General features: G+C 40.0%; 1 protein-coding gene across 2 annotated transcripts in view; it reads right to left on the bottom strand.

The window, feature by feature from the left end:
* Window positions 1–7,701: 7,701 nt before the first annotated feature.
* GRIN3A (glutamate ionotropic receptor NMDA type subunit 3A) overlaps window positions 7,702–25,938 on the bottom strand; it is a 180,111-nt gene continuing 161,874 nt past the window's right edge. Inside the window, exons 7-9 of one of the 2 annotated variants that reach the window (XM_008053372.2) lie at window positions 20,917–21,081; window positions 19,228–19,304; window positions 7,702–8,411 (exon numbers count right to left, since the gene is read on the bottom strand). In XM_008053372.2, the coding sequence (XP_008051563.1) occupies window positions 8,072–8,411; window positions 19,228–19,304; window positions 20,917–21,081 (582 nt within the window). In that variant the 3' untranslated portion in view covers window positions 7,702–8,071. Of the gene's footprint in view, window positions 8,412–17,080; window positions 18,311–18,395; window positions 19,305–20,916; window positions 21,082–25,938 lie in introns of those variants that run through there. The other variant, XR_002481681.1, reaches the window with a different exon arrangement.

Here is a 25,938-nt window from a genome sequence, read left to right as displayed (position 1 = left end):
GCCTAGAACTCCTGGGCTCAAGTGATCCTCCTGCCTCAGCCTTTCTAGTAGCTTGGACTATGGGCATATATCACCATGCCTGGCTAATTTTTTTTTTTTGGTAGCAAATTCATAACAATTCCTTTTATCACCACCAAAGAAATTGAAAAATACAGTCATATATTTTAGGATAATCTAAATTTGAAGAGTTCCTTTAATATATGAGGAAAGGTTACTGCCACTGAGGGACAAAAAAAGGAGTAAATAAGGTTTGAATTCACACATTGGCCCAATAAAGTAGATTTCTGAAGTTTTTTGCCCAGGTTAGTCTTGAACTCCTGGGCTCAAGTAGTCCTCCTGCTGCAGCCTCCCAAAGTGTTGGGATTACAGGTGTGAACCACTGTGCCTGGCCTGCTTTTCTGTTACTTTGTAAATATGTTAGTAATTTTGACCAAAATTAAGTGTACTCTAAGGCACATGTCTTAACTACATGATTTGGCTTTTATCTTCTTACCATAGGGATCTTTTTCAAAGGTATTGTGCTGTTGCTGCTAGCTATTGGTTTCTTACATGAATTTTCATTGTGATTCTTTGCTTTTGCTTTTTCTCTGTCTAGATGCATGGGCATCCTTGTTCTTCAAGGGTCAGAGTTCTGTGCACATAATATAATATGCACACCTCTAGTGTAATGAATGTGATTTGATATTGTGAAGATTCTGGACAGTAGATGATCTTCAGTCTTCTAGACCTACTGGGATGGTGATGCTTATTCTTGCAGGAAGCATATGGGGTTCTCATCTGTTTTTCCATTGTCATTTGCTGGTGTGAAATGCCTTTAAATTTTGTTCTTTAAGGTTTTTAATAAGGACTGTCAGGCCCAAGTCTGCAGAAAAGTTTTGATTAGTTAATACAAAAGTCTACTTGACTCACCTGATATTAAAACAGCTACACTTAGATTAAGTAGAAAATTGATTGGTTGTGTGAGTGTTGGATTGGGTTTGCACAATAGGAAATCCCTGGCATGGAAATACTTAAAAATTGTCCCGATCATGCAGTTTGGAAATACTTAAAAATTGTCCCATCACAAGGAAAAATTGAGCTTTACCTTCTGGGAATTTGTGTCCAAGTTTGATCTCTTCCTAACGTTAGTATTAAAGTTTTATTTACAGCATACTTCACAATTACTAGAATTAGGACATGAAAAGGACACTGTCTTAACAGTCGGGTCCCCAGCGTCTAGCAGAGGCACACAGTACTCAGGAAAGGTTTTCATGATTAAGTTAATTTAACTCCATGCTTCTGCCAGATCTTCAGAAATCAACTTTATTGGGCCAATGTGTGATTTCAAACCTTATTACTCCTCTTTTTTCCCACTCCCTCAGTGGCAATAACCTTTCTTCATATTTTGAAGTAACTCTTCAAATATGGATTATCCTAAAATATATGACTGCATTTTTAATTTCTTTGGTGGTGATAAAAGGAATTATTATGAATTCTAAAACTAACACTTCTGTATATGCACCCCTGATAGTTGAGGCTACCTCTTACAGAAGGTAGGCTAACCTTTTTTTATTTTTATTTTTTGAGGGAAGATGTATTCATATTAATATAATAATGATATGCTCTGAGGATTTCAAGTTACTAAAATCTATGGAGTGGGATAATTTGAAAGGTAGGATGTGGGAGCTGAAAGGGAGTTCAGACCTTGTCGTTATTTTAGAGATGAGGAAATAGGCTCTAAGGTCACTCAGTTTAGCCACAGAATTGAAATGCTGCTATCAGACCTCCACTGTTTTTTTTTTTTTAAACCCAAAATGGAGACCTATACTGATAGAGTACTGGTCATCCGGTAGATAGTAAGTGAAAATCTTGTCTGAGTCATTTTGAAGTCTTTCAGAAGACTTATATAAACCTAGTATATTTATCCTGAATAGTTCTGATCTAAGTAGGTTCTCTTTGCCAGGTCCTGGATTAGGACTGCATTTTGTTTCTGAGTTTATTGCAAGTTCCTTTAGCACTTTGTTGTAGAGTAGAATGGAACCAAAGGGGTCTTTAGCTTTCTCCCTGCTCTTAATCTTATTATGCATTTGTGAGTGCTTGTGATTCTAGAAGTCAGACTTGCCCAGGTATGGCTCTCAAGTTACTTCATCTATCTGTGCTTTGGTTTTTTCATCTATGAACTATAACTACATCATAGGGTTGTATTGAGGATGACATGAATCAATATATACAAGGCATTCAGCACAGTGCCTGGCACCTAGTAAATGTTCAATAAAATATTTTTATTATTGATGCAAATAAATTGATAGGTCATTTTTTTCTTACCACCTACGTTTTCTTCCTTATTCTAGGAAAAAAAAAAGATTGATGTCCTTCCTGAAACCTAGATCACATGTGTTTATCCATGTCTGCCTATCTCTAGTCTGCTTGTCCAAGTTGAATGATGTCATAACCAACTCATTCCAAAACATAAAAAATTTACCTCCTCACTGCCCTAAAACAAACAAAATGTGTGTGACAGCCAGCTCCATCTAGTGATGAGGATTCTGATCTTTAATATATCTCTTAAGTTTAAAATCCTTTGATGGTTCCTGTAGTCTTCAGGATACAAATTCAATTTAGTGTAGTGATCTTGCTTCTGCTTTTCTCTTGCCAGTTCTTATAACTTGTCATACACCTTAAGCTTTATGTTTCATATTGAACTATTTGAAGATCCCAGCTTCTTGATTGCCATGGTTTTCCAAATCTGGAATTTTTGCACATCCTATTTCTTTTGCTTGAGTTGTCTGATATCTTCCACCCAATCTTTTCAACACACACACACACACACACACACACACACACACACACACACACACACACACACACACAGTCTTCTTTGCTCTCATAGCACCTGATGTGTGTTTCCTTATCAGAGTACACACCACACTGTGTTGCCAGTTTGTGTCCCCCAACTCAACTGAGTTCCATGGGATCAGAATCTTTCTATTTCCAGCAGCTAGCCCAGTGCCTAGGTACAAATAGATTTCCAAAAAAATGAATGAATGATGAAAAATATCCTTAGGTAAAAGTTGGTAGTTGAGTTAGATTATAATGGGCTTATATTTTCATGAGACTTGACTTGATTCTATTCCAAAAGAATGTGTGTAAAGAATGCGTCAGACTAGCAGTTTCACTAAGGCAAATTTTCCAGCAGCTAAAGCTGCCTGGATTGTCAAAAACTGCCAAGATGCTTGAGATTGCAGGGTTGCTGAGTGATTTGTAACTGTGTTTGCACCAATTCTTGGTCAAGCTAGAAAACAGAAAGAAAGATGCTGAAATACTATTTTTAGCAAGACAGTGTTGAGTTAACTGGTGCACTTATAATGTCAGCTTCCCTCTCTGTTCTGTGGAGCTGGGAGCCAAGCTGAGACATGGGTAGGAGGCAAGAAGGCAGAAAAACTAAAGGGTGATTAAAGGAGGAAGAGGAAGTTGTAAGGCAGTGATCAGAATCCTAACAGTATTGTATGGTTGTATGACTCTGCTACTGCTATTCCTAACTCTGTGATGATGGGCAAGTTATGTAATTTCTCCAACCCTTGGTTTTTTTCATCTGTAAGCTAGAGGTCTTGTTTACCTGCTCTGGACTACATCATAGTCCAGATATATATGGAGTGGTTAAGAAAATTAAATGAGATCATGGTTTACAATAAGTGCTCAATAAATGTTAGCAATTATAGTATTGCCAGTTTATAGATTGTGGAAAGATCAGATTGTGAGAGGGTCTCTGAAATTAGAATTAGAGACCATACCCATCTTGTTCACTATTGTGTCTCCAGCACTTGGCATGTAAATGGAAGCTGTTTAGCAAATGCTTGTTGAATTACTATTGAACGTGATCAGGGCAGAGTTTTGGAGACTTCTAAGGATTGTGGTTTTTTCTAGAATGTCTCAGATGAAGCCATTTCAGTTCTTCATGATGCCTGGGCTCTGATTTTTTCAGCATATCTCGTGTGACTTCTGTACCAAGGAAACAAGCATAAATCATCGTGCATCAGTAGGTCTACTGTTAGGAAGGAGCCAGTATCATGTCAACATTTGAATCCCCAAAGACAATGGCAGCAGTACATCGGAAAGTGAAGTTTCTATCTGAACATTTATTCCACAGTCATAGAAACTGAAGATGGAAAAGACCTGAGGACATCTTGTCCATCCACATGGTTGTACAAGAAAAGTGGCTGGAGCAAAACAGCCCGTTCACTTCATGCTCACAAGACAGCAATTCCGTTCTTCCTGGAGCGGAGTGATTGCAAATACATTAAAATGAAGACACAATGCAAATACTCTTCACAAACCTTAAGAAAATACTTATAAGTACATTATTTTCATAAAATGATTAGTAACTAAACTAAAAAAGGAGAGAATCCTGGATTAGCTGGATGGTTTAGTTGGGTAAAGAAAGGAGTAACTAAACTGTGCAGATAGGGAAGTGGTATTAATGACCAGAAAGCAATTTCTGAAGACTGATTGGATTTCTGGTTTGCCTATCAAAATATGAGTTCAGAGGAAAAGAGGCTCAAAAGTTCTCCTTTGTTCTTTACCCCACCAAGGAAGTATACAACTTGCTCCAAGACTGTAATAGACCCAGAACCAACACTGAGAAGTCTATTACCCAGATGACCCAGTCTGTTCCACTTCAACTTGCTCTACTTACCACTTCTCGGGTGCGAAGGGAAGCAGCAGCTTCTGTATAGGGTTTGTGCAATAGCAAGATTCATGAATAACTGAGAGTCACCTCCAGGCATACTAAGACCTCAACTGCTTGGGTCCCCATGGTTGCCTCACTTGGCTGTTTCCGGTTATTCTTCCAACTTGTTTTTGAATTCTTGGGGGAATCTCCTTTCTCCTCTAGTTTGAGGCATACACATTCTGGGGCCCTAATTCTTATTTACATGAACCAAGTAGGTATGTCTGTTTCAACTTGCTCAGTTATGCTTTACCATATGCTTCTTGTGCCAGAAACTCCCCAAGGAAAACGGGGATCTGATGTGTGACACAGTTTGTCATATTCCAGGCTTCCCAGCACCAGAGCTTGGAAGAGAATGAAATAGGAGCCCAGAAGCAGAAGCAAGGTAGCATCTCTTATTTCTTTTTTTACCAAAATACCACCCTCTACCTGAAAGCTTCTGATCTTCATGTTTTTTGAGCATGAGGGGAGTTGAAAGAACAGAGGTGGAGCTGAACAGAAAGAAGGTTTCCAAGGACCCACCATTTCATGACATCTTTTTACAAAACACAACACATTGTTTCACAAATTGCAAAACACTGTTCAGTTACTACCAATAAAAATAACCATTGCTACTTAACATGAATACTGCTTCATTTCACCACAAGCAATTATACTTTTTCTTTATTCAGATCATGGAGGCATTTCAAGCAATGTTGATGGCAGGAAGCCTGCCTTCAGCCCCACTGCTCCTTGCTGTGTCCTGGCCACTGTTTTGGCCAGGTAGTTCCTCAGAAGATATTTGAGGAGCGTGCACTGGTCACCTACTTTGTGGACAGGCAGAGTGGTCTGGTATATGATCACCACTGCTCAGAATGCCTCAGTAGAGAAGCTTAAGGTAAACCGGATATACAAAGATCCAAACTTACAAAACAGATACATTAAGGGATAATTAATTGCATTACAAAAGGGTTCTTTACAAAAGGATTCACCTCTGGGTTCCTTTAAGTAGCCAGCTTTTCAAATACAGTCAGAATATGAGTAGAGCTATAAAAACGTCCACGTACAACATTAGGAGCATGGCTGTAATGTGAATTGAGGTACACCTGTACATCAGCCTTCTGGACTGCGCAGAGGGGTGTGCAGAGCAAGATGGCAGAGTCTATGGCATCCTTAGCCATTGCAGGTGGGAGGGGATGGCTAAGGGGCATAATCTTCCAAAGTCATCTGCAGACTTACTGAACCTGGAATGAGAATGTGAGGGGATACGATATTTCAAAGCAGTATTGTCCTTTCCTGTTTTCAGGGCTCTCCTGTTTTATCTGTGAGGTTGATGTAGCCTAACTTTAGAGCCCTCCCACATCCCTTACTTGTGTCTTTGAGCCTACCTTCCCTCCAGGGTTTTCTCAGCCAATTAAATAATTGCAAAGGTGTTATCTAATCACAGCTTAAGATGCTATCCTTCCCTGGGGGACTGGGTAGTTCTTGATGGAAATGCAGAAATTTTACCCAAAAGTTGGGGGGAGAAATTTTGTGACTGAGAGACACCTTTCCAGTTATCTTAAGCTGTTAAAAAGCATAGAGCTTGGCGCAGCTTATGAACTCATTGTAGGCCTTCAAACTGATTGGGATGGAGTAGTAAGTATTGAAGAGATAAAGCTAGTAAAGCTAGTAATTGACAAGCAAGGAAGTCTTGATTTAAATGAAGCCCAGGAGTGGAGGTGAGGGTGTTGAAAAAGAATCAGCAGACGTGCTGAAGTTAAAAAAAAAAAACCCAAAAGGATAACCAGAACTCTCAAAAAAGTTTTTCTCTTCATGCTTCTCCCCATGCCTGGGGGCAGCCAAATTTCCAGAACAGTGTTTTTAGAAGAGTAATTTTTGGACCACCTGTGTCAGTCACCTGGGGATTTTGGTTAACAACAGGTTTCTGAGCCCACCTCCAGACCCCCACCCTCACCCCATAATCTCTGGGTAAGGGCCCTGGCTGTCAGCATTCTGATGAGTTCCCTGGGTGATTCTTATCTACACTAGTATTTGGGAAGTAAAGTTCTAGAGATCCTATGGGTTTTTTTTTTTTTTACCCCCTTTCTGCATGGCTAAACAGTTGTACACTGGAAAAGGAATGCCCAGGCAGAAAGAGATTGGGTTACTCCTATCAGCCATTGGGGGACATTAGATGGGGCCTGGAGGGTAATCAGAGGGACCAAAACCTGTTCATACCTCCTCAGAAATGCATGAGTGTGAGGATGGGAGATTGACTTGGTGATTTTCTACACAGATATACAAACCACAGGGCAGATTCCTGAATGCTGAAGCTTGCTGTGTTCACAAGCTGGAGGTTTGGGGATTCCTATGCTGAGGGATAGGTGACTATGCTGAGGGATAGGTGACTACTGTTCTGAAAATGGCCTAGTATGTGGTATGCAGAACATTTCATGTAACCCACAATGCCAGCCATATATCCTGTTATAGGCAATAACCAGGGGTGTTCCAGTTCCATCCTGAGGCCACAACCCTGCTTTGCTTTGTCTCTCTTTTCCTTTATAAAAGGCACACATTATAGTGGATATATGTAGTTAGATTAGAAGTAGCTTAATTTGTTTTTTTTTATCCAAATTGCCTTTCTGGTCCAGAGATTTCATTCTAAAAGCACATTGTGCGTTTTCAATGCCTCTTCTGCCTGTCTACCGTTCCCACTCACCACATCCCTGTCCCTTTTCATAGTGGCATGTAAGCATGTTCTTACTAAATGTTAGAATGGAGACAGATCCAGAACCTTCTCAAAAACATAGCTCTTGACTGATCTAATCAATCCTTGACCTGTTGTGATGCTAATGCATTCAGTTAATCTTTAAGTATCCCTCCTCCCCAATTAGAGGGGGTTCCCTGCTCTTACCCTGCTCCCCATTCAGAATGTGGAAACAAATCTAGATTGGGGAGTTGTATCAGAAGCTACAACCCCGGAAAATCCTGTTCTATGTTAAGATTAAAACCAACAACCCAGTAAGACATACATCTGAGTAACAATTTTATCTCTTGTTGATAGTGCAGAGAAAGGGCTAAAAACCAGAAGTATTACTGTGGCACCTGGTGAAAAGGTTTACAGGAGCCGGGGTTGTCTGGATATTCACAGATCCCTTACATGAAGCTTACTCCTAACGAGTTTAAGATTCTTGCTATGAAAAAGACTCCTGCCCTGGAGACCTAGGGAGTGTGCTTGGGAAGAGCTGCTGTTGCATTTTAGGTCAGGGAAGCAGACTTGACCCATCAGAAGACCTAGACCTCAGCTTCTCCACACTTTTGTCAGTAGTTACAAAAGAGCATTACAAAGTGTCTCAAGGGCTCAGAGGAATGCCAGGAACTGAGAAAGGGGTGCAGTGTGACCAGCTATGGCTCACAAGTTCGATTTGTCCTTTGATACTCTTCCAGCTCCGTTTTTCTGCTCACAGCCAGCTGCAGCTCCTGACGGATCACCTGAATCTGCTTCTCCAGCTCTGAGAGTTCCTGCATTACTGAGTTCCGGGATACATTTAGGGAGTCTGCTTTCCCATTGGTGGTCAGTGAAGCAGGGAGCTCTCTTCTCCTTGGAGGGAGAGGGATATCCTGGTGGGACTGGATGCCCAGCTGATTTTGTCCTTCTTCATCACTAAAGATGTATTTGTGTTGGATGTCATGACTCAGATTGGAAGTATTCCACACAGTGAGCTGACGGGGCCCTACATTGGACCTAGGAAAGAAAGAGACATTTTAGATTTACTTTCCATGCTGAAGCTCTCAAAGTGCTTTTCTCTATCTGTTAGCCTTTTCCTGTGTGAACAGGATACAGCGGGTGTACCTTTAGAGATGAAGTAACAAAGCCACCAGACTCCTGGTGGCTGGAGTGTCATGGGGACAATAGAAGCCATGAACTTTCAACTGAAGTTCAAGGTCTTATTGAGTCATATACTGCTCTGAAACTGGAATGAGGTATCATCTAAAGAGACGGGGTGCAGTACATTCTTTTGTGAAGAACCTTAGGTGTCTTTTTATTCCCTTTCTATAGGAGAAACCCAGAAACCAGCACTGCTTTGAAATGCCTATGGTTATAAAGATGGTTCTGTAATGAAAGTGAAAATCTATTTATTCATGTGTTGGGCTCTAAGCATCAGCCAGCTGATAGGTCTTACCATATGGCTCATCCTTAGTCCCACAGGACTATTGTAATGTTTACTGCTTGATTTGGGAGAGAATAAAAACATACAAGCCACGGGGTTTCAGCAAAGTGTTTCTCGCTATGGAGCTGACTTTATGTGAATTGAGAATGACAGGTTAGATCTAGTGCTTTAAAAAAAAAAAATCTTGGGCTTCTGGGAAAGATGGCGATGGAACAGGTCAGACTGTGAGAATCTCCGCAAAAGTGAATGTCCGTAAAGACTTTCCGTGTGAGTGTGTGCTGGTGGGTGAGTGAAAGTCTGTCTGAGGGGAGACTCAGGTTCATGCACCCGGGGCTCTCCTGCAGAGATGACAGCAACCCACCACTGCCCTGAAATTGGAGACCCAGGTGCACAGGATAGTGTGCCATTCTTGGGGCTCTCGAAAGGAGGCAGCAGAGAACAGCCACCCCTCACCACTTGGCACCTGGCCCATGCCATCAACTGCAACAGCAGACCAGCCATGAGCAGGAGGAACTGTAGAGAAGGCAGGTCATGGAAATCTAGAATAAAGCTCCAATGCTGGTGATGAGACACTGATGAGCACCATCTTCTCAGTCCTGGGACCAGGCAGAGACTCCATTGCCCTATCCACCTCTACTCAGCCTCCATCTTGGGATCCAGAGGCTATCCTCTCATTGGACTAGGAGAGACAGATGCCCCTCCCCCATGCTGGAACAGGCACAGACATGGACAGATCTGAGTGGGAGACTTGACAGCAGCAGCAGTGAGTAGGGTGAGTCTAGATCTGATTCATCCTCCTCCAAGAGTAGTCCCGGGGGCATCTGACACATGCTGAGAACAAACCTATCAACCTGTGCTGAGAACAAACCTATCAACCTGTGCTGAGAACTGGGGGAAGGGGCTGGAGATCAGAGCCACTCCCTAAGGCAGAGCTGTCAGCTGAAAGGAACCTGGAGTTACAGAAACAGCCACAGAGCAAGTTTTTTTTTCTTCTAGTTGGCTTTTTGTTTAGTTTTTGCTGTTCTGTTCTTTCTTTCTTTCTGTTTTTGTTTGAGTTTTTGTACTTGCTTTGTTTCCGTTATTTTAAATTTTTTTTTTTTTTTTTTTTTTAGATTTTTCTGTTTGTGTATGGGTATTTTTGAGGGAGAGTACGCCAACAGGAGGGCTTTTGTTTGTTTCTTTGTATGATTGTCTGTATGTTTTTATCTTTTTTATTTTTTCTATCTTTGTTTGTTTCTCTGTTTATTCATTAGTTGGCATGCCTGTCTGTTTTTCCTCTTCTTCTTCTCTCTCTCCACCTTCCTTTCATCTTACTCCTTCCTTTTTTCATTCTTTTCCCTTTTCTTATCTCATTTTGCTTTCAGGGGGCAAACAGACACCTCCACTGTGTGGACAGATTGTAAGGCAGTGGAGGTGGGTTCCCAGGGGCCCACACACGTGTCAGCAGACACTGGGATCTGCAGATGTCTTCTGAAACATAGCTTCTCCTTAATTAAATCTCAAAACTGCAAAAAGCATGGGTCTGCACTCCCAGTCCAGCTTCAGAATTTAGCAAAACCAGAGGATCTACATAAGGAAGAAAAGGAGATTGAGCAAATGGAAGTAAAAGCTATCCCTCCATCACTGAACAACAGAATTATAGATAAAAAATGGGAAGGAAAACAAACACAAATGATGGAAAACCAAAGGAAGAATATGAATCTTACACAGACCCATGAGAAATCAGCCACTGAGAATACAGACTTTGGAATTGAAACAATGAAGAGCTCCTGGAATGACTGGTCTCAAACCACAAAGCCAGATATCAAGAGACAATAAATAGAAACGAGGAGAGACGAGAAGAAAGAATGAAGAAGTTTACAACTGAGATAACAGCAATAAAAAAATACAGAGAATGAAATAAATAACAAACTGATAAGCATGGAAAGTAGAATTAACCAAGCAGAAGAAAGACTCTCAGAGCTTGAGGACCAAAATATGGAACTAACTCAAACTGTTAAAAACATAGAAAACAAGCTTAAAAAGACAGAACAAAACCTCCAAGAGATGAGCGATTATTTCAAGAGACTGAACCTAAGATAAATTGGAATCCCTGAGGAAGATAGAGAGACAGAGACCACCCTGGAACAAACATTCCATGAAATTATCTGAGAAAACTTGCCTCCTCTCATCAGTGATGCAACCATTCAAACACAAGAGATTCAGAGAACCCCTGCAAGACAACAAATGGGAAGACTAGACACACAGTAATTTGCCTACACAATGTAGGTATAAAATAAAAAATCCTAAAGGCAGCAAGAAAGAGAGGTCAAACTACCTACCAGAGAAGAGTAATTAGAATAGCAGCAGACTTATCTATGGAAATACTTCAGACTAGGAGAGCTTGGAGCCCAATCTTCAAAGTTCTCAAAGGTAAATATTTCCAACCAAGAATTACCTACCCTGCTAAGTTTTATCAGTGATGGAGATTTAAATTCCTACCCAGACATTCGATCCTAACAGTTTATACTGCCTCCAGACCAGCTTTACAAGAAACTTAATGAAGAAGAAATACAGAAGAAAGGAAAAAAAGAATGACAATGTCCTTCACAAGAATACAGGAAAAAGATTGAAAACACACATGAGTCAACCCCCAAATCAAAAGAAACACAACAAACAAATAAACAGCAGCAACAACAACAAACTTTATGAGAACATCATGACAGGGATAAACTCTCACATCTCAATAATTGTCCTGAATGTGAATGGACTATATGAATCACTGAAAAGCCATAGAATGGCAAATAGGATAAAATATCATGAGGTTACAATATATTGTCTCCAAGAGTATCATCTCACCAGAAAGGACACTCAAAGATTCAAAGAAGATAGGAAAAAAATTTCAGGTAAATGGAACCCTTTAAGATATCAAAAACTTAAAAAGATACAGAAGGTCCCTATATAATGATAAAAGGTTCAATCCATCAACAAGAAATATCCATCCTAAACATATATGCACCCAACATAGGAGCACCAACTTTCATAAAGCTGCTTCCAGATAAACTAAAAAAAGATATTGACTCTCACACTATTATAGCTTGGGACTTAACCCTCCCCCCAACTAATAACCCTAGAAAGATCATAAAGACAAAAAATCAACAAAGAGATCTGGAACCTCAACATGACGCTTGACCAAATGTACTTAATTGATACCTACAGAACACTCCACCCAACAACCATGTAATATACATTCTATTATTCACACATGGAATGCACTCTAAGGTTGACCACATCCTTGGCCATAAATCAAGCATTAAAAAATTCCATAAGATTGAAATTCTGCCATGCACCTTCTCAGACCACAGTGGAATAAAAATAAAAATCAACACCAACAAAATATCCCCTAAAACCTACAAAGACATGGACACTAAACAGCATGATGCTAAACAACTCCTGGGTCAACTGGGAAATCAAAACAGGTTAAAAGATACCTGAAAGCAAATGAACAAATGAAAATGAAGAAACATCTTACCAAAATCTCTGAGATGCCATGAAAGCATACTAAGAGGGGAATTCATACCTCTATGAACACATGAAGAGAAATGGAAAGATAACAAGTTAAAAGCCTAACAAACAACCTAAGGAAGTTGGAAAAGCAAAACCATCAAAACTTTGACTTCAGCAGAAAAATCAAGATCACAGAAATAAAAGCCCAAATTCAGGACATAGAAGACAAAAATATAATACAGAAAAAAATCAATGAAACCAAAAACTGGTTTTTGAAAGGATAAACAAGATTGATGAACCTCTAGCTACTGACCAAGAACAAGACAGAAAAAGCCCAAATAAACACAATCAGAAATGCAAAAGATGACGTCACAACTGACCCTGAAGAAATACAAAAGATGATCAGAGATTACTATGTACCCCTGTATGGAAACAAACTCGAAAACCTAAGTGAAATGGAGGACTTTCTTACATCACAAACCTTCCCAGGTTGAAACAAGAAAAAATCGCAACCCTAAATAGACCAATAACAATCAGAAAGTTGACTATGTCATAAGAAAACTACCTACAAAAAAAATAAAAAGCCCTGGACCAGATGGCTTTCCAGCAGAATTCTATAAAACATACAAGGATGAGCTGATACCAATCCTATTGAAAGTATTCCAGGCAATCGAGAAAGATGGAACTCTCCCCAGATCATTTTATAAAGATAACATCACATTGATACCCAAACTGGGAAAAGATACAGCAAAGAGAGAGAACTACAGGTCAATATCCTTGATAAACAGAGATGCTAAAATTCTCAACAAGATTCTAACAAACTGAATCCAACAACACATCTCAAAAATCGTCCACCATGACCAAGTAGGCTTCATCCCCCAGATGCAGGGCTGGTTCAACAACTGCAAGACCATAAATGTAATTAAATACATCAACAGATGTAAAAACAAAAACTACATGATTATATCAGTAGATACAGAAAAAGTTTTTTATAAAATCCAGCACCCCTTCTTGATAAAAACCCTCAAACACCTAGGCATAGATGGAACATACCTCAAAATAGTAAGAGCCATTTACAAGAAACCCACAGCCAACATACTGCTAAACAGACAGAAATTGGAACCATTTCTCCTGAAAACCAGAACAAGACAAGGATTCCCACTCTCACTCCTCCTATTCAACATAGTATTGGAAGTCTAGCTAGAGCAATCAGGCAAGAGAAGGAAATCAGGGATATATAAATAAGACAAGAGGAAGTTAAGTTATCCCTCTTTGCAGACGACATGATTCTATACCTTGAAAACCCAAAAGAATCTGTCAGAAACCTCTTTGCACTGATAAAAGACTTTAGCAAAGTCTCAGGGTATAAAATAAATGTGCAAAAGTCAGTCGCATTCCTATACACCAACAATAAACAAACAGAAATCCAAATAAGAAGCAGAATCTCATTTACAATAGCCACACAAAAAATGAAATATCTTGGTATCTTCCTAACTAGAAGTGAAAGACTTTTGAAAACTACGAAACACTGCTCAAAGAAATCAAAGATGACACAAACAAATGGAAAAATATTCCATGCTCATGAATTGGAAGAACCAACATTGTTAAGATGTCCACCCTACCCAAGGCAATTTACAGATTTAACGCAGTATCCATTAAATTACCAGCAGCCTTCTCTTCAGATCTGGAAACAACAATGCATTCATATGGAAACATAAACAACCACAAATAGTCAAAACAATTCTCAGCAAAAACAAACAAACAAACAGGCAAAAAACAAAAAACAAAATGTGAGGCATCATGCTTCCGGACTTTAAGGTTTATTATAAAGCTACAATAATCAAAACAGCCTGGTATTGGTACAAGAACAGGCATATTGGTCAATGGTACAGGATAGAGATTCCAGAAGCTAAACCTCAATTTCTCAACCAACTCATCCTTCAGAAAGCCTCCACCATCAACCACTGGGGAGAGGAGAACCTGTTCAGTAAATGATGCTAGGAAAACCGGCTGACCACGTGCAGAAGATTAAAATGATCCATACCTATCACCATACACAAAAACCAACTCTTAATGGATCAAAGACCTAAACATAAAACCTCAAACTATAAGAACCTTTAACCTATAAGAAAACACAGGTGACACCCTTATGGAATTTGGAACTGGCAATTAATTCCTGATCAAAACCCCAGGTGTCCAGGCCATAAGAGATAAGATAGACAAGTGGTACCTCATCAAACTGACAAGCTTCTGTAAAGCCAAAGAATCCATTGAGAGAGCAGGGAGACAGCTCACAGACTGGGAAAAAATATTTGCCAACTATATATCTGACAAAGATCAGATCTACAAGGATCTACAAGGAACTCAAACGTGCTAAAAAGAAAAAAAACAAACAACCCATTACAAAGTGGGCAAAAGATGTGAAGTGACACTTTTCAAAAGAAGACATACAAGCAGCCAATAGATACATGAAACAATACTTAGCCTCACTAGTCATCAAAGAAATGCAAATTAAAACCACACTGAGATACCACCTAACTCCAGTCAGGATGGCCATCATCAATGACTCAAAAAACAACAGATGCTCGAGAGGATGCCGTGAAAAGGGAACACTTCTATACTGTTGGTAGGAGTGTAAACTAGTATAGTCTTTGTGGAAAACAGTGTGGCGATTTCTAAAAGATCTAAAAATCAGCTTCCTATACAACCCTGCAATCCCCCTACTGGGAATATACTCGGAGGAACTCAAATTACGCTATGAAAAAGATACCTGCACACACATGTTTATTGCAGCATTATTTATCATAGCAAAAACATGGAACCAATTGTACTACCCATTGAAAGAGGATTGGGTAAGAAAAAAAAAATTGATACATATACACAATTGAATATTACACAACCATAAAAAAGGACAAAATTATGAACTTCACAGCAACTTGGATGTACTTAGAGGTTATAATACTGAGTGATCTATCACAGAAACAAAGAACTGAGTATCACATGTTCTGACTCATAAGTGGACCTTGAACAATTATCATAATACTATGAGATAGGGAATGGCAGTAGTGAAAAACTGCCAGGGGAGGGGAGGCACACCTCATCAACAAGGGTACCTGCATAATGAACATTTGTATACCTAACCTTGAATTGTACCCCACATATTTAAAAATTTTTAAAAATCTCAAGAAAATTCTCAGGTTCTTGTTGGGATAATGAAAGCCAAATAAAAACAAATTTGCAATCCTGTTTTAGGAGTGCATTATTCCACCTACCACTATTGTGGAGAGATAGCTACAGTCAGCAGGAGAGTTATTGCTAGATAGTCACAGGAAGAGGGTGTTCCCGTTTCTGAAGTACACTTTGACACATGCAATAAGAAGAGCTTCTCACTGCAACAGATTAGAGCCCTAAGCAATAGAGCTACTGATTTTTTTTACCTTAGGATAAGAAGGAGGAAGAGGTGGATTATGGCCATTTATGCAACCTATTACGGGTTGCAACAAAATAGAAACACTCCATTAAATTCTTGTGTTTTTGTTCCTGTGCATGTAACTGAACCAATTTTACTCTTGGACTCTTACATGCCAGAATAAGACATGGGAATCTGAATGGGAAAGGGGTAGAAGAGAGATAATAAAGTCTTGGTGTAAGAGTAGTCATAAACAGTTGTTCCTTCTTTTTTCCATGCCTCTTTGTAGTGTAACTTTGCAGCTTATTCCTGTTGGGATCCTAAGTCAGTTTCTCCTCTCCCTTGAATTATGGTGGATCATACAGCTTATTTTGGCAAATAGAAAGTGAAAGAAGTGGTAAGATGACAGTTTCAAGCTTAAGATTTTAAGAAGCTTTGCACACTTTCACTCTCTCTGGAAACTCCTCTGCTGCAATGTGAACAAGTCCAGACTGGCCTGCTGGATGATGGCAGGCCATGTGGAGAGTCCCCAGGCTTCCCAGTTGACCCAGCTGAGGCCATCACAGATCATATAGCCCTTAACTGCCTTTCCCCCTCCCTACAAGCTGGCTGCAGACATATGAACAAACACAGCCAAAATCAGCCAAGTTTGACTCAGATCAGACAACTGCACATCTGGTCCTTGGATAAATAAGCAACTCACTGTTGTTTAAAACATTAAGTCTTTGGACGATTTCTCACACAGCAAAGATCAGTTGATATGTGCCCCAAGCCATTGAAACAAATTCACTGTAAACCACTTTGTAGTATTGTAGCATTTCTTAGAATTTAAGTCTCATATAAATGAGCAGAGGGCAGCAGAGATTAGTTTTCATGTATCCTGGGCTGGGTAAAAGTTCTACAGTAAAACCACTTATAGCTCCATTGGCTCTAGACCTGAATCTAAGAAAAGGCATGGTTCTAATTTTCCTTCCAGCTTTACAGTTCCCTTTAATTTTTCCTTCAGATCTTTTCCTGTTGAGTGTGAGTAATTCCAAAACAATCTTGTTTATGGTGCTTGTTATATAGTTTACAATTTTTCTATCTTGGAGTGAGAGAAGAAGGAAAGGGAGGTATATCAGGAACACAGTGAGGTTAAGGATAGACTGAAACTTACATGAAGTATCATGTTGAATAAATTAAGGACCATATATAGTCTCTTTCAATATCCACTTTTCCCCTCTCCATTAAATAAAAAAAAGGGGAACATCTGCTTCCATACCATGGCCTAACATTTCTCCAAGACTTTCTTTAAACTCATGTGTTAATAATCCATTCACTTCTCTATTCATTTAATAAGTATGAAACATGGGGAAAGAGATGTTCAGTTGTAGCAGGCATGGGCATTTGCATAACTATTCTTCTGAAAGAAGAGGGAAAGATCATTTTCAAGCCAACACACCTAACTGTAATACCCGAGAATGATTCATAGCAGGGAAAACTTGAGAGTAGAGCATCTACACATTCTCTTGGACTTTCCAGACAATTACAGTGATCAGGTAAGTAGAGACAGCCAGTCTGATTTTCTCCAGAGCTTTGTATTATATAGCTGAAGCATAAATAAAAGATGGACTCTGTGGCAAACCTTAATTGCTAGCATCACCAGGACTCTGTTAATTGATGTCTGGCTCTGGGATACCTATGAGTGCAAGGTAACAGATGCTGAATGTAAGATTTAGTGTCTGATTGGGAGGAATGAGTATGTTATACTCTTGGTCTCAATAATGTTTAGGTTATGTTTTGTATCAAGCCTTCTTCAGCCTTAGCAGTGTAATGTGACCAGTGAGAGAGCTGTATTTAGCACTAAAAGTGAGCATAATAGTCTTCCATGGAGCAATTATGTAACACTGAAGTTCAGTACTCCACTGGACTGTTCAAGAGACATGACAGCTGTGGGACCCCAGACACTCAATGTGTTTGAAAGTTTGCAAATGTTGGGTTGTAGAGAGGTGGGCACAGGAAATGTGAGCTCAAGATATATCATGAAGGCATGTTTTGCCATAGTTCCTTAAAAGAAGGGGTTCAGGAGGAAAATCTGCCAAGAAAAAGTGGGTAAGTTGACTGGAAAGACACATTTAGTTTTCAATTTGAGTAAGAAAGTGTGAATATGAATTGTATCACAGTTGGAGATGGGATCACTGGGCTTCCTGTTTCTATTATAACTAGCAAACAAATATTTTGCCATTGTAAGATGATATCTTTGCTGTTATGTCTTCTTGTGTTCCTCTGCTGAAAAACATATGTTAAAAATAATTATAGAAAAAATATATGTAACATGACATGGAACAACTGTGACCTGAGTAGTATACAGCTTGTCACTAACAGTCTGGCAATATGATACAGGAAAACCACGGACTGAGAAGGGTTGCAGGGGAGTGCTCACTGAATGGAAGGAGAGACTTTAAGAAATATGGAAATGATTTTGAAAAGCTAGGTGCAAACTGGAGTGAAGGGGACTGCAGCAATCCCAGAGGAGATACAAGCAATGAAAGAAAACACGATTTCCATTCCTTTTACTTCTGTTAAGATGAGAGGTGTGTGTGTGTCAGATTTCAAAACTACCCTGAAAGCCAAGCCTTGAGCTGAGGATATGCCATAGATGACAGTGGTACTTGGAGATGATGCCCTCATCTGAGGCCTCTGGGCATGTGAAAGAACCAGGAGGGCTGCCTTAGGCAGCAGGCAACAGAGGCCAGCTGGGAACCAGATCCAAATGCTTCTGACATCTTTAGTCACCATGATCGAGGCAACAGTCATCCACAGGCTGGCTGTGGTGAAGGTGTGGAATTATGATTTTCAAATATCATCTATGCATTTAAAGCTTGTTATTTCTTATTAAGGAGATGCACCCTCCTAGGGAATTTGTAGAAAAGTGCCAGGAAATGAATTAGGCAGGACATGTCTGCTGCATATTTGAAATACTGTATTCCTAAGAGTGCTGGAAAGAGGTAGGGAGTGGAAACATGCCAAAAAAACAGTGTCACAAGAAATAAATTGTCTACAGGTTCTCATGAATTAAGTCTAACATGCATTCTGTACATAATAATAGCTAACATTTATTAGGCATTTGCCTTGTTTTTAGGACTTTACATGCGTTGTCTCATTTAATCTTTACAACTCTGGGAAGTAGATACTGTTTTTATCTCAATTTCACAGACGAGAAACTTGACACACAGAGATGTTAAATAAATAACTTGCCCAAGGTAACACATATTTTAAGTGACAGGATTTGGATCCAAATGGTTGACCTTAGAGTCCACATCTACACTTTCAACCATGACAGTATATTGTGTTCACATATATTGTTTGTTTTAGGTTTCTTTTCTGTCTATGTCAAACCACATGTATTTATACTGACTTTGTTTAGCAACAAATTGTGCTAATTTGATATATTTATACAGTTACATTGCTAAACTTTTATTTTAGTAAATGTAAAGACATTGGCCTCTTCTTACCTCTTTTCCACACGCTTGGTCTTGAAACGCTGCTGCTTTTCCTCTACAAATGATGTGTTTAGTGCTCTATGTAATCTCTGACGGAAAGAACAAATTCACAAATGATAGAGATCATTAGAAACACAGAGGTCAGGGAACAAAGTACTGCTTGAAATTTAATGGTGTGTGTAGTCACTACAAACCTTAGCCTCTAAACAAATTTCCAGGAATGCCTAAAAACAAATCAACATTCAGCCCAAATCTTAAGAGAACAAGAATCCTAATTATAGGTTATTATTCTACCTGGAGAACCAAAAAAGTGATCTGATAGAAAGCTTAGATGTACTCTGGATTGTAAAATAGTATGTGATATAAAGAGACACAATCATAACTAATGAGGAGCAAAAGACCTTGTACAATTGCTAAAGATGAGTCAACAACTTAAGTTTTGATTTCTCGACTACCAAAACAAAGAAGGGAAGAACTCCTGAGAATTAAACTAATCTTGTTAGTAGACAATAGAGAAGATCAGCTATCTGTAGAGTTCTCCGAGAAGACCAACTACTTCCCAGGATGAAAGTAAAAAGAACAGGGTTCATCTGTAACCAAATCAATGATAATAATCTCTCTAGGAAAAAAGGCATTGTGTTAACAAAGCGGGAGGTCAGCTTGAGGATAATGAATACATGAACGGAGCAAACGTGACAGAACTGGCAGCCTCCCTGCTGGGATGTAATGGGCATGAGGGATCCCACTGTTGAGGGAGGCCAGGATGGCTTAGCTGCCCTTGCCTCCAGCATTAAGAAGCCTTCTGACTCTATCTTGGCTCTCCATGCCAACATCCTTGAAAGAGAGATGTGCAAAAGAGTATGCTTGAATAGTCACTCTACTCAACAGTTTCAGTTCTCCCTGTAAATCAGTGTGTTGGTATCTGGATTACACACAAGAACTGTGGCCCTGTGAGGCTTGGCATTGGCCCCAGTGGGCCTCAAATCTCTGGACTAGGGAAAAAGCAGGGAGAAGAGAGGCAAGTGTGGTCACCTACAGGGGAAAAGGAACTTCAAACTCATTTGATTGGTTTCAACTTTGGTAAGAAAAGAATCGAGGAAACAAATCTTTCAGATTGTCATTATTAAGTCAAACCTGGTTAAAAACTGTTCTATTGCTTCTATTATGAGCAGCAGTGCAGGGTTATAGGAGAGGAAAGGATACCGTGTGATAACTTAATTTGAGGGGAAAGTGAATTAATGAGATAGAACGAACTCCATCTTCTATAATGAGAGTGCCTACCCACCCTTGTTATGGTGGTAACATCACTTGTTTTTTTTTTTTTTTTTTTTTTGAGTTGGAGTCTCACTGTCGCCCAGACTGGAGTGCAGTGGCCGCTCCCGGCCACCGCAGCCTCAACCTGCTGGGCTCCGGCGATCCTTCCGCCTCAGCCTTCCGAGTAGCTGGAACTACAGGCGCACGGTACACGCCCGGCTAATTTTTTTGATTTATTGTAGAGATGAGGTCTCGCCTGCCCAGGCGGGTCTCGAACCCGCAGGGTCAGGCAATCCACTCACCTCAGCCTCCCAAAGGCGCAGGATTACAGGCTGAGTCACCGAGCCCGGCACATCACTTGTTAATCTGAGCATAAGACCAAGAGCCTCCCATCGCTGTGAATAGTACAGTAGAAGAATATTGGAGCAAGACACCTGCAGCACTCACCTGGCTGGTATGGAGCCAGTATTGCAGCTTGGACTTGTTTTTGATTCGTGGTAGCAGCAGCCTGTACACTATGTGCTCACCAATGGTTGTCAAGATGGACAGACCAAATCCGATGCACAGCAGCACAAAGAGTCCTGAGAAGTGTTTGATGCCCATTTGCAAAGTCTGTGACAGAACAGGAACGAAAAGGCTTTGAATGCAGAGATCCATCTGGTTTGATACTTATTCATTTTTTTTCTTTTTTAGACTCAGATTCTTTTTTTCTGGACTCGAAAGTTGGAAACTATTCTTCCCTGTGTACTCTGAACTTTATTATACTGCGTTGTGAACGGAATTCAGACAGTGCTGGACTGAGGGTTGCTGAGGAGCACCCAATTCCTAGGGTGTGAGAAATAAAAATAAAATTGCAAGCCCCCAACGAATTGAAGTGACCCCCCTCTCGACCAAGAAAACCACAAATAATCTTTAAAAACTGTGTGCCCAGCCATGTCGGGATGGGAAGTCAGACAAGCCTCAGTATGACCCTTCCTTATTAACCTTTAACCAGAATTATTTCCTAAGAAGTTAGCAGAAGCCAGCTCTGAAAAACAAGAAACTGAAGACTCAGTCCTTTATTACCTGTAGCCAATCATCTGCGGCTGCGACTGGACCTTCCCCCGCCCCCATCTTTGCGGTTTCCACGTGACGGCTCACCAGTTTCATAATCCAGCCCTTCCTAAAATCTGACCACCATCTCCAGACTGGTTTTGGTCAACTTGTAGAGTAAGGGTTTTCATGTCCTGTGCTTCATCTTTTGATGTCAGAGGGCCCCAAACTCTACCCACCCCATGCTAATGCTGCCATTTTTTGAACGTGTGACCTACGAACAGACATGCCGCTCAATTAGACATGTGCGTATTTCTCCTTCATAAATATTCATAACTTCTCCTATAGCTTAATAAATACGTATATTTGACCCCCCTGCTCAGCATAAATTCCTGTTTTCTTTTACCCTTCCCTCAAAGTGCTTGCTGTCAACTTCTACGGAGGCTATGCTTTTCAGCCTGTGCAACACTTTATAAGAAATAAAGGTCTCCTTTCCAAATTTATGAGCCCCTTGATTCTTCAGTTGACAGGTGCTATTCACATGTTATTCCCATTGTGTGAATGATCCCTGGAATTGTGCCAAAGCCTTGGGTCTAGACCACCCTACAAGCTCTTAAAGAGAGACAGAGAATTTTGAAATATTGAGCAGCTATCAAGGAAGGATCCTTCCTCAGGGACAGGGAATGAGTAGATTTAAGGGAAAAGATGATGAGTTCAGTGATTTTGGAATTTAGATAGGGCAGGGATCATGGAGATCATCTAGTTCAAGCCCTCATTTATAGATGAGAAAACTGAGACCAGAGAAGTGTAGTAAATTGAGCAAAGCCACAAAATGAGGCAGCCATGGAGGAGAAGAAACTTAGTGATATGTATTAGCTACTTACTTTTTGCCAGGTGTTTTACACTGAGATAAGTTTTATAATCCCCCATTTTATAGTTAAGGAAACTGTAGTTTCTGCAGCTTTTTTTTTTTTTTTTTTTTTGAGTTGGGGTCTCACTCTGTCGCCCAGACTGGAGTGCAGTGGCCGCTCCCGGCCACCGCAGCCTCGACCTGCTGGGCTCCGGTGATCCTGCCGCCTCAGCCTTCCCAGTAGCCCGGAATTATAGGCATGCGCTACCATGCCCGGCTGATTTTTTGATTTATTGTAGAGATGAGGTCTCGCTGTCCAGGCATGTCTCGAACCCGCAGGCTCAGGCAATCCACTCACCTCAGCCTCGACAAAGTTAATTTATAAGTTCATCTCTGTTCAGCTCCAAAGCCTGGGCTCTCTGCTATACAGCCAAACAGCAACAGTTACAGCAGCAACAATAGTTACAAAACTATGTGGCCAGCACTTTGTTAAGTGATTTACATATATTATCTAAGAAAACCCTCACATGTACTCTGAAATGGGTATTATTTGGTCACTGATGTTGATGATAAGAGTCAATCCTGCAGAAGGAAAAATACTTAATACTGAGTGTCTACTATATGCCAGGTACTCTTCTGAGTACCATGGGATGGAGATAGAAGGAATATACATCCTTCCATTTAACAGTTTGGGTCCAGGGAGAAAGCAAACATGCATACCCCCACAATACATGTAATTAATACTTGGATTTTGTGAAGAATCTGGCTCATAAGATTTGAATAAAAGAGGTAGAATGGGGAGGTTGGGTGGGGAAGGTGAACAATGGTGTAGCGGGTTGTAAAATAGACTGTTTTGGCTTAGGGGAGGGTTTATGAGGCCTGCATAGTGCTACGGTTTGAATGTATGTATTCCTCCAAAATTCATCTGTTGGAGCATAAAGCCCAAGATGTTGGCATTAAGAAACTGGGCCTTCCAACCTCATGAAGGACACAGTACCCTTATAAAGGGGCTTGAGGGAACTAGCTAGACCTTTAGTTGTCCTTCTATTCTTCTGCCATGTGAGGACACAGCATTTGTTCCCAGGAAGGATGCAGCAACAAGGTGCCATCTTGGAAGTAAAGACCAAGCCCTCAGCAAAAACACAAAACTTGTTGATGCCTTGATCTTAAACTTCTGGCCTCCAAATCTCCAATAAATAAATTTCTTTTCTTTATAAATTAGTCAGTCCCAGGTATTTTGTTAAAGCAGCATACATGGTCCAAAATATGCAGTGAGGAAGAAACAGGGCCGTACTATGCAAGTCCTTGGATGCCATGCTAAGGAGCCTGGGTGTTATCTCTTTGCTGAAGGCTTTTGGTCATCATTATCATTGACAAGTATTTAGCATTTAATGTGTAAGGCACTGTTCTGAGCACTTTATTCATGCAGCAACCTGCCACCTTCATAATGACTTATGAGGTAAATACTGTTATGATCTCCATTTTGGAGTCAAAGAAACTTAGTAGCAAAAAGTTTAATAACCTGTCAAAGGTCACATAGCTGACAAGGATTAGAGCCGGGATTCAAACCCAGTCACTCTGTCTCCAGAGCCCATGCTCTTCACTGCCTTATTTTTCTGATGTGAGTGATCCTCCACTCTCTTTAAGGGATTTTCCTTTCTTCTATTCTCCCCATCTGCACCTACCCCAATTCTGGAGGAACAGCCAGCTAGGCATTGTTAAGGCATGGGGTATATGGGGAGATCTATTTGGGGGTCAGGACTCAGAGATAAAGCACAGAGATTTCAGAATTTTTTGAAGCCTGAGTCATGGAAATCTCTTTTCCTCCCTGACAGTACTTTAAGCATTGGCTATGGACCAAAGACAGGTCTTAGGACCCTGGAGAAGAAAAGACTACAGTTGATTAGGGACTTAGAGCATGTGCCAGCCCTAGGATACTAAGACACAGGCAGGAAAACTGAGAAGATGCAGTTTCAGGAATGCAAGCAGAAGCCCAGCCCCAAGGAGCAAGGAATGCTGGTCTAGGAAAGGGTTTGGTGGGGGTGAGGGATATATTGGGTCCTGAGGGCTACAGAGGTACTAGAACGTTTCCTGGGCATCTTTGTACAAGTAGTGACCAGTTATGTAACCTTGACCTTCAGGAAGTACATATAAATGTGTTGGAAAATAGTCCTTGGCATGGACCTATTGTAAAGTGTACAATGTAAAATGTCTATTATAGAAGGATTCAGTGAGTTATTACTATGGATGGAAAACAAACCGGGAAAATTCATTTTGGGCTTTAACATCATCAAGCATTCAGTAAAACTCTAAGCAGATGGACACTGCTTTCTTATAAGACACTGCCATGATGAGGAAGAAAAATGGAACATACAATGGATCATCTTGCCTTTAAGCATGGCTTTTTTTCTCTGTTTTCTTATGCATAACACAAGTCTCATTTTCCTCCAATTACCTCAATAACAAATAAGCTGTATTCAGTTTACATTATACATTTCTTTCTTTCAATTTCTATTGCTTACACCCACATGTAATAGACTAATATAAATAGTTATTGTGTTTTAAATTGGGCATTTAATATATGTTCCAGATACCATATATACATATTAAGATCTTGTAATAACCCTGAAAATTAACCCATTTTACATTTGAGAAAACAGAGGTTCATAGAGGTTAATTGCCTTACCCAAGATCATACCAGCTAATAAGTGGGAAACCAAGCCTGTCTAATGCCAAAGCCCACACTGCTTCTCAAGCAAACACCACTTACAGGTATCTTTTGCTATCTGAATTTTCACTGTCTATTCACTATAACAACTATTAAAAATTGTTATTCAAAACTCACTCTTGGAATTGAAAATCCACTGTAGTCTGCCTGTAGGCACCAATGAAAATATTTAAATTGTGTCTGGATCTGAGTGATAAGAAGTACAGCTGCAGTTGTAATTCAGTTATTCTTCCCTAGGATCACATTGTTTAATTGTGCTGTGCGTTAGATATGTGCATCTTCCTCACATTATCAAGTGAAAACTTTTCTAAATAAATGGGACTTGCTCAACTTGACAATAATCATCAGTCAGAGGAAGAAGAATAAGAGGAGTAATGAATATTCAGTGTCAGATCTTTGAAATAAATTTACGTGATGCAGACAAAATGATCATTGCAGGTGCAAGTGACTGAGTGGAAGCACATTCAGAAATGCAAGCACAAGCCCAGTCTCATGATGTTAAGAGTTGTGTAAATGAAAACAAAAAGAATGCAAACAAACATAAGTTTTGAGTTTTTTCCTTTTTTGTTTTTGTTCTTTCATCCCATTGCTTCATTTGCTAGCATATAGCCACATATTTCTAGAGACTCAGGTGCCAAGGAGAGAAGGCTGTACCAGGATTTAGTCATGGAAAATCTCAGGCACTTATGGCTCCACTTGGTCCTTCATAAGCTTACTCTAGGCCGTTCCATCTCACGTAGGCAATTCTTTATTTGGTAAGTAACCATTCAAAATATCAACTTACTTGTTTATTTCATTTTTCTAAATGGTATTTATTATGTTTCTTTAGCATTTTATCTTTTTTTTTTTTTTTTTGGGT

This window comes from Carlito syrichta, unplaced genomic scaffold (assembly GCF_000164805.1).
Source record: "Carlito syrichta isolate Samal-C Ts95f unplaced genomic scaffold, Tarsius_syrichta-2.0.1 Scaffold288132, whole genome shotgun sequence".
Taxonomy (NCBI): domain Eukaryota; kingdom Metazoa; phylum Chordata; class Mammalia; order Primates; family Tarsiidae; genus Carlito; species Carlito syrichta.
Note: the sequence above shows the minus strand (reverse complement) of the source record. Positions and strands in the feature narration are given on the sequence as shown.